The sequence below is a fragment of the Heloderma suspectum genome, chromosome 4 (genome assembly GCF_057233095.1).
Source record: "Heloderma suspectum isolate Gila_16-S chromosome 4, 16-S_ref, whole genome shotgun sequence".
NCBI classification, from domain to species: domain Eukaryota; kingdom Metazoa; phylum Chordata; class Lepidosauria; order Squamata; family Helodermatidae; genus Heloderma; species Heloderma suspectum.
The window spans coordinates 66,625,836-66,640,360 of NC_139461.1; the positions used below are offsets into that span (position 1 = coordinate 66,625,836).

The window sequence follows — 14,525 nt, forward strand, 5'->3', positions numbered from 1 at the left end:
GGGTTGTGTTTGGGTTTGTTTGTTTTTCTATTTTTGCAAACCTTGGGGGTCCCCAAGCCATCATAACTCAGTACCTGAGTTCACTGTTAGGTTATAGAATATTTGTGATGGCAAATAAATCAATGTAGTTATTGAGATATTTTAAATGAAGTTTTACAGTCCTAAATCAGAATTAATATCTATCTTTTCCATGACCATATGCCAGCAAATTTGGAAAACACAAGAATGGCCAACAGATTGGAAAAAATCAACTTATATCCCCATACCAAAAAAGGGAAACACTAAAGGATGTTCAAACTATCAAACAGTGGAACATATTTCACATGCCACTAAGGTAATGCTCAAGATCTTGCAAGGTAGACTCCAGCAATTCATGGAACGAGAATTGCCAGATGTACAAGCTGGGTTTAGAAAAGGCAGAGGAACTAGAGACCAAATTGCCAATATCTGCTGAATAATGGAAAAAGCCAGGGAGTTTCAGAAAAACATCTATTTCTGTTTTACTGACTATTCTAAAGGCTTTGACTGGATCATAACAAATTGTGGCAAGTTCTTGGTTGAATGGGGATACCAAGTCATCTTGTCTGCCTCCTGAGGAATCTGTATAACGACCAAGTAGCAACGGTAAGAACAGACCACAGAATGGAATAACGGACTGGTTTAAGATTGGGAAGAGTACGGCAGGGTCGTATAGTCTCGCCCTACCTATTCAACCTGTATGCAGAACACATCATGCTATGTGCTGGGCTTGATGAAGTCAAGGCTGGAGTTAATATCACTGGAAGAAACATTAACAATCTCCAATATGCAGATGATACCACTTCGATGGCTGAAAGCGAGGAGGAGCTGAGGAACCTCATGATGAAGGTGAAAGAAGAAAGTGCAAAAGCTGGGTTGCAGTTAAAAAAACCCAAGATTATGGCAACCAGCTTGATTGATAACTGGCAAACAGAGGGAGAAAACATGGAGGCAGTGACAGACTTTGTCTTTCTAGGCACAAATATTACTGCAGATGCTGACTGCAGCCAGGAAATCAGAAGATGTTTGCTACTTGGGAGAAGAGCAATGACAAATCTTGATAAAATAGTGAAGAGCAGAGACATCACACTGACAACAAAGGTCCGCATAGTTAAAGCAATGGTATTCCCCATAGTAACCTATGGCTGTGAGAGCTGGACCATAAGGAAGGCTGAGTGATGGAAGACAGATGCTTTTGAACTGTGGTGTTGGAGGAAAATTCTGAGAGTGCCTTGGACTTCAAGAAGATCAAACCAGTCCTTACTCCAGGAAATCAAGCCAGACTGCTCACTTGAGGGAATTATATTCAAGGCAAAACTGAAGTACTTTGGCCACATAATGAGAAGACAGGATACCTTGGAGAAGATGCTGATGCTAGGGAAAGTGGAAGGCAAAAAGAAGAGGGGCTGACCAAGGGCAAGATGGATGGATGATATTCTGGAGGTGATGGACTCGACCTTGGGGGAGCTGGGGGTGGCGACGGCCGACAGGAAGCTCTGGCATGGTCTGGTCCATGAAGTCACAAAGAGTTGGAAGCGACTGAATGAATAAACAACAACAATAGGTCCAAGTGACCATTTCTGCTTGAGAAAGAATTGTGAAATATTATATTTTGTCTTTGGAGTTTTAGTACAAAATTACAAATCTTCTCAAAGGAAAACAGGATGGCATGAAAGTGCTTAGAGATACATAGAACATCCATGCCTGCAACAGCTCGCCTATACAGATCCATTGAGGGGAATCTCAGCATTTGCAAGCTTTTTTTATGTGTTGTTGCTCCTACACTGAAGAAAACTGGGAGGTCTGTGTCAAGAACTCAAGGTGTTCAGCATTGGGGCTCTGATCAGGGCATAGCTTCCTAAGCGAATTACTCCCTCAGCCTTATTATTAAAATCCAAATATAAGAATATCACTCTTTGAATTTAAAAAATGTGCAGCGTTAGCATATATAAAACAGTATGAGGTAAACTATGCATTAGACTTGGATTTATGTAATGAAGTCCCAACCTCTTTTTTTAAATCAGCGTTGGGAGGCTGCAGTTTTGAGTGAAAGAATAACAGGGGGAAGCAATTGCTTCACCCTTTCCCTGCTAGCTGTTTTTTTTTTTAAAAAAATTGAGATTCCAATCTCCTCAGGATTGTACTTCCTGAGGCTGCTTTGTTGCAGCTTTGTTACACACAGTGTAACTGTGGGTTGCCTGTGAGAATCAGTGCTTTATGCCATCATGAAATGACCTCAGCAGATACCAATCAGTTAAGAAACCCACTTTTGTGCTTTGTTTCTGTATCTCCCCCCCTCCCAAAAAAAACTGTGGAGAGAAGAAATTGTGATGCTTCCTTCAGAGACCCTAAGCTCTTGTAAGAAAGAGATAGAATTATGCTTCATGGGCAGCCTATACATAGTATAGGTCTTCAAGGGATTATGACATGACTAGCACATGCAATAAGATTGAGGCCACTCCTGTGGATGCCCTGGAAAAGCTCCTTAGTAAGCAAGCATACATAATAGAACAGTTTGAAGATGTGGTTTAAGAGAAAGCTAGGTCTTCACAAACACCAGGGCTTTAATCCCCCTCACTTCCACCTCTGTGTCTCAAAGGTTTCCATGTTTTTCTTTAACACTGTGACCCCTATTAAGTCTCCCATGAATACAACAGCAACATAAGTCAAACATCTGAATGAAATCTAAAGGTCACATAAGAGTGGCAGACCACTCTTAGCCCAATGTAGCAAACAATTTAATAACAGGAGAAACATACAATATGACATTTCTTTGTGAAAACTAAGAAGCTAACTGCAGTAGAAGCTAAGTAAAAAGGAGCTTTAGTAGTAATTAGAAGCTGGTTCACACATGAATGTGTCTTACTTCCAGTGCTTGAATTACAATGGGGCTGAGAAGTCCCCCAATCTTCTTACCTTTTGTGATGGCCCCTTAGCTACTGTTTATACAAGGGTAGGCAGGGGGCATGATTTTATTTAACTGAAAACTGGAGGGGGGAGTCATGGGTTGGGATCTATGGGTTTAATTGAGGACCTCTTACTCCCCACCCCTAATATGAGCACTGATTACTTGATCTCATTACTTGAACTTGATTACTGTATACTTGATAACTGACAATGTGAAGTTACTCCATTGAAATGCACTCTGATACTGAGGTGAACTGGAAATTCTATCTGTGGAATTAAGTCTGTGATGGCTCATTCATATCATCACTTGAGATTGCAGTCATATGTGAACCAGCTGTAAGAACCCACAAAAGATACTTTTCCTATATTCATACCTTTCTCCCATCAGGAGTGTATAATTTCAGAACTGGATACTGCATTAGCTCACTGATGTTGTCCAGTAAGGCCTCAAAACTTTGTGTGTTCTTCTTGCCCAAGACAATAGTGTGCTGGATTCTTACACTGCCATTTCGGAAAACAAGCAGCTTCTTAGGAGTACTTATTTTCACGGTGCCACCTCTCTGGAACACACCACCTTCACTCTTTCTAGCTAACTGTACAGCCCTATGGCGAGCACTGATTGGCCGGCTGATCTGCCACGGCAGTGGCTTTTTACTGGCCATCTCCAAATTAATGGGCTTGATTTTCCTGTGTTGGGAACAAATATATGATTTCCCATCTTCAAGGTCTTCCAGATTATTGATACTGTGTATCCCTCGCGGTGTAGAGATATTCCTCACCCCAAAAGGCAATGGGACTCTTTTTGACAAATTGTCAAGCAAGGAATCAAATGATTTGAAAGAACGGCTGTTGACAACCATTTTGACCCCATTAAATTGAGGGTCTCCACTCTTGTAAAAGCAGATCCGTTTGGCCATAACAGGTTCAGTGACATTGAAGGGGCGTTCAGACAATGACTGTTCGCTCTCTGAAGTGCGGGGCTGAATCACTGAGTAGTTGGTTGAAGGTGTTTCACTCATTTTGACAGCAATCTGGAAACAAGGAGGCAGAAGTAAATGTTCTCTCTCATGATCGCAACAATAATGCAGTCCTCATTTCTGTAAAGTCACAAAGGAGATTTTAACATAAGCAACAGCACTCAATCTTGCCAAAAATCAATGGCTTTAAATAGGTCCATGCTGTTATCTCTAAATTCCACAAAGACTGTTAGGATTAAGCTAACAAAGCTTTCCTTGCAAATATGTGCAGAATTCTCCAATGCATTTTATGTTCACATATCTTATCATTTTGGCACAACAGAACATTTTACTTAGCAAGGGTACTGTGTTGCACCAGAATAGTAATTAGAAGGTTTTTGTTTCAATAATGAATGTAATGGCAACAATTCCTATTTTCACATCATAGATACTTTCATATACAGGAATGAATTTTTGTCCAAGGGTGAGCCAACCTGCTATTCAAAGATTAATACAGGAAAATGGGGCACAATCCAGAAGGAAATCCTACCATTTTTTTTTTATAGTTGCCTTTAATTTCAGTGGGGTTTGTGAAATAGAAGTTTCTCCTGGATTGTGCCCATGGCTTCATACATATTTAAACAGTACAATTCTATTGATTGTAGCAGGATTACTCCTCAATAAAAGCAGTAGACCAACAATAGCATGAAGACTGACAGTGCAATCCTATATGTATCAAATTAGAAGTAAGCCCCATGGAGTTTAATGGGACTTACCCCCAGGAAAGCGGGTGTAGGACTGCAGCCAAGGCTCAGTGAACGCAATGAGAGTTCAGTTCACTCACTTCTTACTTCTGAGTTGATATGTATAGGATGGCATGAAATTTATTATAAACTCTCACTGTCAAGCCATATAGTCCAGTGTAGTCTCACTTGATCTATGGAGTGAAGGCTTTAAGATGTAGTTATTACATTACCATGTATGTAGTGCAAGCCTCCTGTTAGAAGAAGAACATGTTAAAATACCACACTGAAATCAGAAAGATGCCCATTTAAATAATATATAATAATATAATATATGATAATATTTAATATGTACGTACATAGCATTTTTCTTCTGATTACATCTTGTATGTTACATCAGGAATGTTTACAACATCCAGATAAAAGGTAAGCCACTAGTATTATTCCCATGATGTGGATATGGAGTCTGAGGAAAAGTGACGGTAGCTAGCATGCCCAATATTGCCCAGTGAGTTCAGCACTTAACTAAGAGTTGAACTACAGGGCAGGAGAGAAAGAGTTATAGCTTACTACTTTTAACATTGCACTATACCAGCAAATTATATTTACAAAAACAGATGTAAATAACCTCCAACATACTTAGACCCTGTGGTTTGAAGGCAGCAGAAACAAAATTGTCTTGTGCTGCTTCCAGAAAAGCTCAGGCTTCCAGAAAAGCTCAGTTAAGTCTCTGGGTTAGTTTTCACACCGGCGGTGGGGGGCAGATACCGCTAATGCTTATTCATATGTCATTGCCATTTGAACAGTCAAGGCAGTGTTCTTGTATATCTTGATAGGGCATAGAAAGGAGGAATCTCTAAAATAGCCTTCCCGAACTTGGTACTCTCCAGATGTGTTGGACTGGAGGGGAATGGTTGTTTCCCACAACTCAGACTAATAAATGAAGGATGAAACAAGCAAGTTTAAAAGTTGAGCTATTTTGCTATGGGCATTGTAGTTACGGGCACCTATTGGATTGTTCCAATGGCATCACTCAAGGTATGTCACAAGTCCTTCCCCTGTGTGAGTTCCTTCCGTTTCCCCTTTTGTTCTTGGAGGTTGTACACTCCTTTTTTCCACAGTAGTTGTCTGTGTATCCCAGCACATCTCTGTCAATAGGAAAACACACAACATACTGCCATCCCCCATTGTAAGGTTATCCACTGACAGTGAGTGACATCTATTATGTGGGGAAGGGGATACTGTTTGCAATGAGTAAAACACTAATAAAAGAATGGAACACTCATCCCACCCCTTCAAGAATGGTGCTGTTATAAATAAACTAGTAGCCAAGTGATTATCATTATACCTGTTAAAAAGCTGTGTGTACGTTTCATAGCCAACACTATTGTTTCCCCTATAAAAATAGTAAAACACTTGATCCAGCTGGTTAAACACTTTCACTCACCTTGATTTCAAAGGAGTTTTTAGCATGTGCTTAACCTTTCCAGTGAATTCAGTGGGATTTAAAGTGCTTAACTTTGGCTGGATTCTGACCCTTTGGCTGGATTCTGACCCTTACATAAGTTACATGATTTACATACAAAATACAGGACACTGAAGTACATGACAGTATTAGAATGACATAATTGTATGTCTTTTATTATCTTAATTATAAAACACTTGGTATATTAAATGCAAGGTTTAATCTGAGCCAGAATGTCACATCAGGAGTACGTTTTCAATGCTAGGGTTCAGCCTGCCATTTGAATGGACATAAATTGATGTAGTGATGGCCACCAGTTTGGATGGCTTTAAAAGGGGCTTAGACAAATTCCTGGAGGAAAAGGCTATCAATGGCTATTAGTCTTGAGGGCTATGTGCTACCTCCAGGACCAGAAGTAGTGACCTTATGTACACCAGTTGCTAGGATGACTCCAGATTCTAGTGTTACAAGAGAAGCAAAAAAACCCTCTCTCTGTCGACTTTCTCCACACCATGCATAATGATTACTAAGAAAAAAAGCATGATCCAACCTTACACACAGTCCAGTGCTGAAACATCTTACAAACAAGTACATCAAACAAAGATGTTTCTGTCTTGCTTCTTCCCTATTGTGCAGTTGCTGACAATTGAGGAATCATTATCATTGCCAATTGATTTGCAATCAACAGCACAATCATCATCCTTACGTAATCAAAATACCTCCGGAAAAGAGTACTTGAAATCAACAGCCTTTTCACTGAAATAGTATACAAAGAAATCACTGAAGCTTTAGAACTTGACACAAGTTAAAGATGTTTATCTAATACCATGTCTTAATTACACTATGATAGCTGGGGGGTAAGTGGGTTTGTACTTACCCAGAGTCATAACCTACATGAAATAAACATCCTTGGTCTTGTTCTAAGAAAGAAAACTAGGAAGTTATCTGAAGGAAATCTGTTGATGCCATGGTGATGATTAGACTGGACTTCCCTGCAAAGTGAACAACTAATACTTTACTCACTCTACCTTTTCACACTGTTATTTCATAGATTTTCTTCCATTTCAAGAGGGAATGAATGCATTCCATTTTAGGTTTTTAACATTTACTTAAATACAGCAAGTTTCTTCTTCAAATTAATTTTCCTTGGGGAAAATCCAGAATTATGGGAGAGAGGGAAAATCCTACTATAGTCATCCAATCTCTCCACTGCTACTGTAGTTTTGCCTTCAGTATCTCATTATCAAACACTTTCTTCTGCATGTGAATCATGTCCGGGTATGGAGCTTCCACTTCTTGGTTTGGGAAACAAAGTCAGGACCATTTTCCTCCTAATAGTCAGTCCTTCTGGCTTCTGGTAATTTTGTGCAATCAGCCAAACGATCTGAAGTTCTTCTCTAAACTGAGTCAATAAAATAGATAATTCCTGGTGTCTGAGCATTGAAGAGCACAAAATTCTAGATCTTCTGATCCTGTAGCTTTTCCTGTTACATTCCTGTAACAGGAATGATCCAGTCCACAATGGATTCCAATCAATAAAGGGGCTAGATTAAGAAGGGCTGACAACCAAGCAAGTACATTGGAGGCAGTGTTTTTGCAGACACAGTAGGATTATGATGCTTTATGTCTGTGGAATAAGGTGGCTCATCTTAAAGAAATGCTGTGTCTCCAGATGGCAACTGCTCCATCTAATTACTACCAAAGGTATAATCAGATTTGAAGCTACTCCCGTTAATCGGGGTTACAACTAGCCTGCCATGCTAACCGTAGAGCAGTTGCAACAGGAGACTCCTCAGCAGATATTACATATCACAACAATTCTTAACCCTCAGTGGGACCCCTCCCTCAGTGAATCTAACTTCTCCTCAGCATTGTCACAAGCTCCTCATCCCCTTTCTCATCACTGCTACCACTTACTTGCTTGACAGTCAGAAAGCCTTTGAGCGAGCAGGCAGAGTCATCTACTGCTCCTCCTTCTCACCTCCACTGTTGTCTGAGACACAGCAAGAGGCAGGTGACCGAGCAAGTTGCAATGGTAAAGTGGAGGAGCAACTCCAGGTAGTTCTTTGTCAGTGGGCCCTTGCCGAGGTGTGGTTCTCCACGATGTGCCCAATCATGTCTACCCCTGACACCAGCCCTGATAGCTTCCAAACATTTTGAATTCTATTGGGGATAGAGAAGCTGCTTCAGAGAAGCAACCTGAAGCAGAAAACATGGGAAGATGTAAGCACCCCCTGCTTTTCATTTAAAATCTACCCCCTCCCAAAGCTGTTATTTTAAGAAAGATGGCACTGGGGCTCTAATATGTGTGTGGGCACAAAACATGTAGCTAGTCCCTAAATCTCTGTGAAATGAATGGAGGTTGGGTCCATGATTTCCATGGGATTTCAAGATTTCTCTGGATTCTGCCTAGGGTGACCAGTTACACATCACCCCAAAAGAGAAAATGCATCACTAAAAAAAAGGACAACAGAGTTGCATAACATTTGCAGAATTTATATGTACACGTGCACATTTATCTATCATTACTATAATTTCACTGGAAGTACATTTCACCATAGATTGTGACAAGGTGACCTCTATGCCTTCCCAGTCTACTGTCCAGATGCTAACTGTTGATGAGCAACTTCAGGACCACTGGGGGTCTCCCTTCTAAACTTCTAACTGGACTCAGACTGGACAGCCCTTCAAACTGAGGATGCCTTCAAACAGAGGACTGTCCTCTGTAATGTAGGACACCTGGCCACCCTAGAGCTTCACATTGTCCTGGGTTAAATGAGAATTATTTCCTGGGTTAAATGAGAATGTTTGGAATGTTTTCCAAAATTCCTTTTAGATTAATCATTCAAAGCAGGGAGGGATACAGAAAAATGACAGTGCATAGAGTTTTTGAACAGAGATTCTGTGATTTCTCCAACCTGTGCCCTTTGAATGACATCCTTTGTTCAGCTTTGCCACAGAAGACAATGGCTAGCAGAATATTTTTATCATTCATGTGTGACTCATTCCATTAAAATATTAAGTTGCTACAACAGTTAAACTAATGTGGTTGGCCTAGTGACACAAGAAAAGTTGATACTATGCCTCACATCTCCAAGTCCTTTCAACGGCAACCTCTTAAATCCTAGGAGTTTTTTTTTAATTGGACCATTCAGTAAGGTATGGACCTAGGAAATTGTTATCCATTTGAAAAGGAAATTATCGCATTAGATAGGGGCCTAGGTTAAGTTTCTCTGAATGTGCCCAGCCTACCTACATCCTTTCCACAAATGTTTCCAGAAATATACTATTATTAACATTCTTTGGCTGATAAGATTTAGTTAGCACAGCAGTTTGATCTACATGAACTTTTAATCACGTTAATCCCTACAGGTTTATGAAATTCTATAAAAGAAAAATGTGATAACCAATAATGCAAGGATAAAGGGGTGACTAATTGTTAATGGAAACGTACAAGCACACAGTTGTTACATTTTTTTAAAAAAAATAGGAACTACAAATGCACAGTTGAAGTAGACTGCATGAAATGTGAACTCTGGAAGTCAGCTTAGGGTAGACTCCATTGTTTGGCAGTGGACACTGATGGCTGTACCCTAACCTAATGCTGCTTCACCTGAAAACAACTGTTTCTAGGGTCACTTAGTCTTGGGCTTTGGCCCTGAGGCTCAGGTTTGGGGATCCATTTTGGAGTGGCAAGTTTGAATCTCAAGGCTATCTACTAGTCTCCAATTGCTCCCTTTAAATCTTGGATCAAGTCGTTTTGCAGCAGTATTATTCTAAAATGCTAGTTCTTAAACATTCACTTATTCTGAAAGAGAAAAGATTACATAAGAGTGGGGTGTTGTTTCAATTGTACCTACATTTCCCATTTTCCCAATAGAAAAAAAAAATAGCCTCCACCATTTAAAAAGCAAACAAATCCCCCCTCCAGCCCCAAATTTTCCATTTCATTAGGCCCTTCACATTTCTAGTTTTTCCCCTTTCACATCCCTGAGACCAGCCTATATGTCAGAGTTTGTCATTTATGCATTGACTTCCCAGGGACAGCTCACAGTTCCACCCCACAACATCATCATGCCTCTCCCTGCCAGTATCAGACTTTGGGATGTCAGAAATCTGGAGACCCTGTTAGTCACAGATGCTGCTTCAACAAAAATATACTGTAAAATATTATGTGATGCTAATGCTACAAGGGGTGCCCGCTTCTCATGCTAGAGAATTATACACTAGAGATCTTATTTTTTAAGGCATGTTATGGCCATATTTAGAGCACTGTGTATGCTTCTGGCTGTTTTATCTTAAAACAGGATGCTCCCATCTCAGATTCAGAGAGTATGCCCAATTGACTAGAGAGATATGCGATATAGAAGGCAGAGAAAGAGGAACACCAGTGGACAAAGGATGGCAATGGCACAGAGGTTGCCATGGCAATGCAGAGACCAACAGGGACCTGCAGCTTGGCATACGCTACTGGAACATCTGATTCTGTGTTGATTTGGGGATGGTGATTTTGAACTAAAACTAAAATCCTGGACTTAGGAGCTTCACCCTCCTTGGCCCCTTCACCCTGATTGCAGCCAGCGTAGGCTGTTGGATTTTTTTTTTTAAGGGCATGTGGGGTGGGGTGGGGGTGGGGGACAAAGAACTCTGTGTAGTGTACCTTGAGCCTAAGAGGGGATACAAGAGAAGTCTAGAAAGTTTTGAATTGGGTGAAGAAAGTACAGAGACAGAAATGTCTCTCCCCCTTACCCGCAATACTATAATTGTGGGAAGGGCATCACCCAGTGGTGTTGTTTGGCATTAGGCCCAGGACATAAGGAAGTACTTTTTACCTAAAGGGATAATAATTATCATGAATTCACTACCACAATATGAGGGCTTACAGTGCAATCCTAACCACCATATCCATTGGCTGGAAAGGGTTAGACTGCCGCAGAGGTCCCTCTTCACTGGCGAGGGGGAGAGGTTGCCCACCACATGGCCCCAGTTATGCCCATGGTCATTACCACCAGTGGTGTTTCTGCTGGTGGTAACCAGTGGAAGGCTCTGAAACAGGGCATTCTGAGGCAGGGCTGGCATAGGTATTTTCTCTCCCACTGATTTCAGTTGTGCCAAGGTATCAAGCCCCCCTACTCTACCCCATGCTAGGAACCCAATCTAGATCAGGCTGCCTGTGCCTACTCTAGAGTAAAAATGAGGGGGAAAAAAACAGGCAAATACAGATTTAAAGTAATGTCTGTTTTGATTCCTAATGCTGGAAACAAACAACAGGAAACAGCCATCACCATTGTGCCCAGTTTATGAGCTTACTGTGCAACTAGCTGGCAGCAGATGAAAAGAAAATGGTGGGATCAATAGATAGACCTTATGTTCCCTACTGTTACTGACTGTGATACCCTAGTATGTTTCCTGTTTCCTTAAAAGAGGCTGATGTGAAAAGAACTGGCACACTTAATCTGGTCATGAAGACCGTCTCTAAGCAATTAGACTATCTTATTGGTTTAGAGCTATTTTGAGCCTATGCCTGCATTTGAGTCTTGCCTTTAAAAACAAAATGGAATATACTGCTTTATGCTAGACTTCAGTTTATCACTATGCAGGGCTCGACTGAATTTGGACACATATTCTTGAGATTTTTAGAACTTAAATGTTCAATTGACATATCAAATATGAATTCTTTACAAAGTATTCTGCTAATTTAGAACCGGCTTTCTGTTTTGTTGTTGTTGTTGTTGTTTTTAAATGATTGGGAAAGTGGGGCCAAGGGAAAAAATATTGTTTGGCTAGATGTAGGATAATCTTCAGAAAATAATCTGATTTTTCTTTCTCTTCTTCACCTTATAATTGTTTTGACTATATGTTGTATAAAAAAGTTGTGAAAGATTTGTAGATGTTTGGAATTTTATCACAGATCAGTTAGCAAAACCTTCAAATGAACGCATCTATCTTATTTAAAATAACAGGCCATCCAAGGCAACTTGCTTTGGTTGTTTTGGTGGATGATCTACCCTGGGAACTGGACATGGGGGAGATGCCCCTGTTAGTTCTGCTGGACCTTTCGGCTGCTTTCAATACCATCGATCATGGTATCCTTCTGAGGCATCTGTCTGAGCTGGGACTGGGAGGCACTGTTATATGGTGTCTCCATTCCTTCTTGGAGGGGCAATCTCAGAAGGTGGTACCGGGATTCCTGTTTGATGCTGTGGCTGTTCTCCTGTCATGTCCCTCAGGGTTCCATCTTATCCCCCATGCTATTTAATATATACATGAAATTACTTGGAGAGATTGTCCAGAGTTTGGGGGTTTGGTGCCACCAATATGCTGATGACATCCACCTCTATTTCTGCTTTTCATTTAAATCCAAGGAAGCTGTTCTCATCCTAAATTGGTGCCTGATGTCAGTGGTAGACTGGATGAGGGAAAACAAATTGAAGCTTCATCCAGACAAGACAGAGGTGGTTTTTGTCAGTCAAAGGGCAGATCAGGGAATTTAACCTGTGCTGGATAGGGTTACACCCCCCTGAAGACTCTGGTTCTCATTTTAGGTGTACTCCTGGACTCGGCCCTGAACCTGGATGTCCAGGCCTTGGTGGTGGCCAGGAGTGTGCTAGCACAGCTGAGGCTAGTGCGCCAACTGTGCCCATTCCTAAAGATGTCTGATCTGGCCATGGTCACGCATGCCTTGGTTACATCCTTTTTGGACTACAGTAACACACTCTGCATGGGACTGCCTTTGAAAACTGTTCATCAACTTCAGCTGGTACAGAATGCTGAGGCTAAGCTGTTGACCAGGGCTGGTTACAGGGAGCATGTGACACCCTGGTTACAGTAGCTTCACTGGCTACCATTTTGTTTCCAGGCAGAATTCAAAGTGCTGATTATGACCTATAAAGCCCTATACATCTTGGGACCAAGCTAGCTGAAAGTCGGCCTTTTCCCATACGAGCCTGTCCAGTTCTTAAGATCCTCTGGAGACACCCTTCTTTCAAGACTGCCACCTTTAGGGATTCATTTGGTGGTGATCCCAGAGAGGGCCTTTTCTGCGGCTGCTCCCAAGCTGTGGAACTCCTTCCCAAGGTTCACTCCCTCTCTGCTGTCCTTCCGTCAGCAGGCAAAGACTACTTTATTCAAGAAGGCCTTTGGTCTGTAAATGGGTCTATTGGGTTGGGTGCTGTTCTTAATTTTTAAAAAATCTATAATTGTTACATTATATTTGTATTTTAATATATTTTAATTGTTTTAATCAATTTTAATTGTACCTGTAAGCCCCTTGAGTGCCATTTTTCTTAGAAAGGTGGGGTACAAATCAAATAACTAAGTAAATAAATCCAAATGCCATAATTGTCCTTATAAATATGTAAGTTATTCATGCACTTAAATTATCATCAAAAACAATGAAAGACGAAATAGAATTTTTGGTATACATTTAAAGTTTAGATCCAAGAATATTGGGAAGATGTAGTCTTGAAAGGCAGCTAAAAAGTGTGTTAAATAAAATAAGGAAAAGACTGACATTAAATAGCATTGAAATGCAATTGTATTTTGAGCAGTTAAATTAGTACTAGATTAAAATTTATGAACAAAGAAGGAGAGGCAATATCAGATGCTTCTCTTATTATGCAACATGAAAGTTCTTTGTATTCTTGAATGTATATATTATTTAACTACTTGTATGCATACTCCAATTAAAAATCCACTATTGTTCCTTGAGACTATTCTCCATTAGTTAAAGTTTGAAAGGTTCTTCCTAATGCTCAGCTAAATATTTTTAATTTAATTATTATTTTTTAAAGTCATGTGTTGCTTTTAATCAATGATTGATTGACTGATTGATTGATTAACTAGTCAAAATAAATATTCATTGTCTCTGTACAGGTGGCAAGATATTTTATGAAGGTAACTGTGAAGGCAGGAAGGGGTTGCCTTAACTCCCAGCAGTGAAGGCAGGGATAAAAGGTTGCTCAGGCTGAACACCAGCCAAGCAAGGCAGGCTGCCAGCACCCACTCAGCCTGAACCAGGGGAGTCTCAGACCTTATAGGATATCCCTAAAGCTTATGAAATGGGGGCAGGGGCAAACAAACACCATCTATTTCTAAGGCTTAGGCCTGAAACCATAAACAGTAGCATTAACCAAGAGGAAGACTCTGGATTTAGTACTGACACAGACAAAAGCTATAAGAGATAGTACGTTTATTGGGAAATGGGGAAAGGAGAATAAAAGACACACAAGAGCCAGAGTAATGTTTGGAAACAATACTTCAAGGCAAAAATGACAAAGCTATCTAAACTTGCCTTTATGTACCTAAGCATGGGTCTTCCGATATGACAGGTCTCAAAGGGAGATACTTGGGAGTGCAAAGCAAAGGCAAATCGAAGACAAAGACAATGGGCTATTGTAACTCCCCTGGTTATATGCTCAAGCTCCTAGCAACTCC

At 40.6% G+C, this 14,525-nt stretch overlaps 1 protein-coding gene across 1 annotated transcript in view; it reads right to left on the reverse strand.

Moving 5' to 3' along the window:
* The window catches only part of RP1 (RP1 axonemal microtubule associated), a 291,823-nt gene extending 287,873 nt beyond the window's left edge, over positions 1-3,950 (reverse strand). Inside the window, exon 1 of the mRNA XM_084848072.1 lies at positions 3,300-3,950. Coding sequence (XP_084704198.1) covers positions 3,300-3,944 — 645 coding nt within the window. The 5' untranslated portion in view covers positions 3,945-3,950. The remainder of the gene's footprint in view (positions 1-3,299) is intronic.
* Positions 3,951-14,525: the final 10,575 nt, after the last annotated feature.